The sequence below is a fragment of the Rutidosis leptorrhynchoides genome, chromosome 11 (genome assembly GCF_046630445.1).
Source record: "Rutidosis leptorrhynchoides isolate AG116_Rl617_1_P2 chromosome 11, CSIRO_AGI_Rlap_v1, whole genome shotgun sequence".
NCBI classification, from domain to species: Eukaryota; Viridiplantae; Streptophyta; class Magnoliopsida; order Asterales; family Asteraceae; genus Rutidosis; species Rutidosis leptorrhynchoides.
The window spans coordinates 296,544,493-296,549,990 of NC_092343.1; the positions used below are offsets into that span (position 1 = coordinate 296,544,493).

At 35.6% G+C, this 5,498-nt stretch overlaps 1 protein-coding gene across 3 annotated transcripts; it reads left to right on the forward strand.

Annotated features, from left to right (window-relative positions):
- Positions 1–250: 250 nt before the first annotated feature.
- Positions 251–4,721, forward strand: LOC139876662 (uncharacterized). Of its 3 annotated transcripts, none has more exons than XM_071864020.1 (4): positions 251–292; positions 997–1,274; positions 2,119–3,085; positions 3,982–4,721. In XM_071864020.1, exons 2-4 carry the CDS (start codon positions 1,197–1,199, stop codon positions 4,647–4,649), a joined length of 1,713 nt encoding a protein of 570 aa, XP_071720121.1. In that variant the 5' UTR covers positions 251–292; positions 997–1,196; the 3' UTR covers positions 4,650–4,721. The 3 variants fall into 3 exon arrangements, with proteins under 3 accessions (XP_071720121.1, XP_071720122.1, XP_071720123.1); XM_071864021.1 differs by lacking the exon at positions 251–292 and adding an exon at positions 300–551; XM_071864022.1 differs by lacking the exon at positions 251–292 and having other exon boundaries at positions 639–1,274; positions 2,119–2,980.
- Positions 4,722–5,498: the final 777 nt, after the last annotated feature.

A 5,498-nucleotide genomic window follows, 5' to 3' on the forward strand; every position in this document is an offset into this window, starting at 1 on the left:
TATATTTCTTAACACGCATTTACCTTTTTTTTATATTGCATTTTTTAAAGACAAGTATTTTATTCAAAAAATTTAGTTTAACATGCTCTTTAGCTATATTTTATTCATATAAATTTCGTTTATTTCTTATATTGTTTTAGGGTTGGGTAATATATTTTTTTCTAAATTTTTTAACATAAATCTAGTTTATATTTATAAATATATGTTTATGTTTATTTGAAAAATCATCCACTCTCTTTCTTTGTTTGCGTCTCTCTCTAAAAACACCTCTTCTTAGTCTCTCTCTATATATGTGAGTTTCGGCCCTCACTTTTTCCTTTTTCGCCTGTATTATATTCTCCATCAAAACACGAAATCCCCATTTACTCACACACAGACACACACACATTCAGATTCATTCATTGTGATTTATATATTTACGTACTTCATATATACTCATTATAATTATTATAATTATTATTATATGTAAAATATAAATATAGATACATACAATTTAACTGTATCTATAGATATCCGATTACCACTTCATTCACTTTCTAACGGACTTTAAGGTAAAATTTAACCATCAATTTCATCATAAAATCACAATTGATCACTTCATTCTCTTAAAAAAGTTAACAATTTTTCATTTGATTCCAGCTGTTTTAAAAAAGCACCTTTACAAAGGAATGATATTGCTAGTCATTATTATTCGATTAGATTCTTACTAAATTTTGACTTGGCTTCAATTCGTTGTATTCTTAGGGTTTTTAACCTAGTGTTAAGCTCAAATCGATTGGTTGATGTGTATTGCATTTGTGAATTTGAAGAATTAGGGTTTCGATCGAGATTTGTGATTGGGGAATTTAATTAGGGTTTATTGGTAACTAGCTTAATTGTACTGCATTTGATTTGATCACAGTTTGTTTGAATTTTATCAATTTAAGCAAATTCTGTTCACATTCTGTGTGTTTTTCATGTTTGGATTTAGTAAAGGATTTTGACTCCTTTTTCTAGATTGAATATCGAACTCTGCGGGTTTCTTGGACGAACAACGTTGAGTTCGAGTTCTGGAAATGAGAGCAAGGACATGGTTAATGGAAAGGATAATAGCTGCTGGTTACTTTCTAACTTGGGAGGGTTTTTGTTTATCAAAGTAATCGAAAAGCTGTCAGTTGAAAATATTTTTGGAATTTATCGTTTGTTGAGTTCGTGCAATGTCTCGGTGCTTTCCGTTTCCACCACCCGGATATGAAAAGAAGTTTACAACAGACGAACGTGACTTGCTAAAGAAGGTAACTTGTTTTATTAACATGTTGGAATCTTGTTTATTTTCAAATAATTTGGTACTTTCTTTTGAATTGTTATGCATACTTTACTTTCGAGTGATATGTGTACCAAATTGTTATACCGTTAGTTAACTTATACAGGCCTTGACCTAGATGTAAGTAGCGCAGTAACAGAGTTTCGTTTATGTGATTACGCTGTTTCGTTATGAAAGTGTAGCTTTACTTCATCAGCTGATAACCGAATCCTGATGCTTGTTTTGGCTTGTCGTGCACTCTCGCTCGATATAGATACAGATATAGATATGTAGTTGCGTTGAAAATGCTATGATGATGTCATTGCATGACAAGTCAAGGTGACATCTTTGGGAAATGTTATTTTATAAGTTTTCTTGTTTGATAATTAATGATTCCCATTGGTATCACCCTCAAATGAAGCTGAAATTTGGCTTTTTTAAGTGAATGAAAGTCATCTGTAATGATGATGAAAGCTGTGTATAAATTTATATATTTAGATTTCATTGCGCTTCTTAAACTTATGTTATGGACATACATAAATATAACCAACAATTAATTTCCCTTAAAATTGTCGCATTTCGTAATAGAATATTAACACATGAAGTTTGAATAACTAATAATATAAGGAGCACAATGATAACCTTTCGTACTACGAAGTTCTGTGATCAAAGTAGAGATTGTAGTGAATGTAAAATTTGGATGTAGTTAGTTTGAAGCAATAATACGAGAACACAAGTAATTAGTGTTATTTATTTTATGTGCAATGTCTTTTGATTTTGGTCTTGTACTTTCAACATATAAATATGCAATTATATTGTTATTTAATTAATTTCAGGATAAGCGCAAAGAGAAGAAGCATAAGAAGGATAAGAAAGATACAGAGAAAAAAGAAGGCAAAGAAAAACGAGTAAAAGATAAACACCGGGACAAGAAGAAAGATAAGGACCAGAGTAAAACTAGTACCCCTCATGAGATAAAAATTAACGAACATTTCGGGGCACTCAATGGAAATCAACTTCACAACATTAATGAACAAAAGAAAGAAACAAGTAGTATTACAGATGACGAGATGTCATATATACGTTGTCCCGACCAAAATGGAGACTTGGTCAGAAATAAGAATAAGCCCGTGGTTTCGGAAAAAGACAAATTTGTGCAAGAATTGGATAGAAGGATTAGAGAGGAGGAAAAGGGAATGAGTAGTCACCAATTTGTTGTTGACAGTAGGAAAAATAACGTTAATGGAATCGAGATTGAAAACACCGGTGCACGACAGTCAGTCATTAATGGGCGGCAGTCGGTCATGGATGGGGCAGGATCTCGTAGAAATATGGTGTTCCATAACAGGATTAACGGTTCAACACCTCCACCTTTTGACAACAATGTTGACCGAGTGGTTGACCAGAAACTGAAAGTGCAAGAGAAAGGTAGTGATGATAAACGAGGAGATAAACAGAAGAATAGAGATCGGGATAAACAACATGGGAAGGAGAAAGATATGGAAAAGGAGAAAAGGAAGGAAAAAAGTGAGCAGAAAAAATCCGAGAGGGACAAGAACAGACAGATTAAGAATAATGATTTCGTCAATATTTCCTATAATTTGTCGACACATATGTTGGATAATAGTCTACACGGTGTTGGTAGTGAAGGAAACTTAAAAAAAAGGAGAGATATGGAGACAAATGGTGGTTCTCATGGTGAGTCTTGTTTCTCTCTCCCGAACTTGCATAAACCTTTTTATAATCAAGATCTAGAGGCGAAAAAATGGGTGGGACAAGTGTTGCATAATTTGGAATTACTCGGTGAGTCCTCTGTTTTTGCAAATCGGGGAGTACACGGTCATAGTCAGTCAAACCTGGTCAAAACTCGGTCAAACTTGGAGTTACTCGGAAGATCGATCAAAACTCGGACAAAACTCGAGATTATTCAGAAAATCGGTCTAAATCAGTCAAAGTCAAACTTAGTCAACATATGAGTACTCTCCGAGTTGCCGAGTACTCCCTAAAAAGTCCCGACGGATTACTCCCCGAGTCGCCGAGTACTCTCTAAAAGTCCCATCCCAGTACTCTGCGAGTACATTTTTGCAACGTTGGGTGGGACAGGCCGGATGGGTAACAAGTCAAATAGATTTGAGTCTAAACGTGTAATGTTTTACTATGAGCTGCAATGGTGGTCAGGTTTGCCTAAAAAACTTTGTCCAACTTCTTATTGAGAAAGTTATATTACGAGGTTGCATGCTCTTAATTTACACTTTGGGCGGCGGCTTTTAATCTTTGTTTCTTTGGAATATAAGTTTATTCCGTGTTACCTTTTTGACCTGTTGAAGATATAACGTGACCCAAAATCAACCCGGTCAAAATATCGGTTGAAGTTACCACCACGGCTTATTACAGAACCATTATTTTTGTAATGCATTCAGTAGAAGTTTAGATTTCCATGGCGTGTTATATAATTATATTACTACAGATTTTCATCATGAGGTTTAAACTTTATGATACATCTTTTATAGACCATAATTGTACGTTTGATTTTCTGTTATTTTTAATTAATCTGATGATCAAAAGCTCAAAGATCGACTTATTATATTGAGAAGCCTCTCTGCACTACGATCGCATTTTTACTGTCGTGTTACGTTAATTGAATGTAAATATATAAATGTCTTTAGTAGTTTTTACCCGTTTGTTAAATTACGTTACAGAGAATGAACTCAGGCCAAACAAGATGGCCCGACCCATCTCTAATATTCCTCAAGAAAATGGAAGGAAACCAGTTTTTCCCCAACAGCCGGGTTTAAACTTGTTAGATAAGCAAGGGGCGTCGTTAAATAGTTTTAAAACCGTTAATAAGGGTGGTCAAAGAGTCAATGACCCGATAGCTTCCCCACCCATTTCGGTATCCGCTAAAAAGGCACCAATTTCCGCTTTTAATCACGCTGCATCAGATCCCTCCCCGATAAAATCACCGCCTGTAATTACAAATCACGTTGCAGCCCAATCACCACCACTTGTCCCCACAACCAAGACACAACCTAATCAATTTTCAGCCCATAAACCCAGACCACAACCACAACCTTTGTTTGGGTATAAACCGCCACCTGCTGTTGTCGACAAGGTGGCAGTACCACCACAATTGCCTATTCCCAGAAAGAAATCGCCTCACCCCGATACTAAATACTTGAACCAAGTACTCTCTGTCCCGAAATTGGAGGAGTGGTGTGGTTTTGATGACCAAAAATGGCTATTTAGCAACAAAACGGGGCGACCCATTTCCCAGAAACCGAGTATGGAGGAGGTCCAGGTATGGTCTGAAGCCAAGCACATAGAATCTGTAGATGTTTGCGCTTTGCCATATGTTATTCCCTACTAATTGATTTTTGATGAGAAGAACAATTATGATATGGGATGGAGCTCGTCGCTCAAATTTTCTAATGTTCACGAGGCTGCTCCTGTTGATGAATGAATATGAACCGGGATTGATTGGATTTGAAGTATTTATACGCCACGACAGAGTCGAAAAATGGTATGCTGAAAAAATGGAACATTTCCATGAGGGGTTTGAGTTAAAATTTGAGCAAAATGGGTTGAGGAAGTTGCATTGGTAGCCTTTTGCAATGTTTATTGATATTTGCTCAATGGTGATATGCTCTTTTGCTAACTTGAGTGTATAAGAATACTGGTTTGTGGTGTCACAACTCCACCACAATATTTGATTTTGTAATATAGAATTATATAGTATATAGTATAGAACTATTTACATGAAATGTAAGATAGGTAGGGGGTAAAATGGAGATATTAAAGAAAGAGAAAGCTTGTTAAAATCTATTTACACTGATTGGCTTAATGTGAGTGTGACGCCTTGTGATATTTTTGTTATCTGGACTGTATCTATCTATACATGGTTCTCACATTGCCATAGCCAAAGTTGCACATTTAAGTCACATATTTTAATACCTTTAGTTACCATTTGTGTGATTCCTTCTCTTCTGCGGGATTGAAAATGTCGTCGTACCGTTCGTCATACCGTTTGTGTGATCCGTTTGCAACATATATTATATTAGGGTGGCTATAAAGAGTCATATGCCTCAGGAACGTGGGCATCCATTACCAAGTGTGTGGATCATTTACACAATACCAACATAATTGCTGCTTCACGTATGAAAATTTGTGTTGGTAACAGGTTACGAACTAAGTTTTGGCACGATCCTTGGTACGAAGG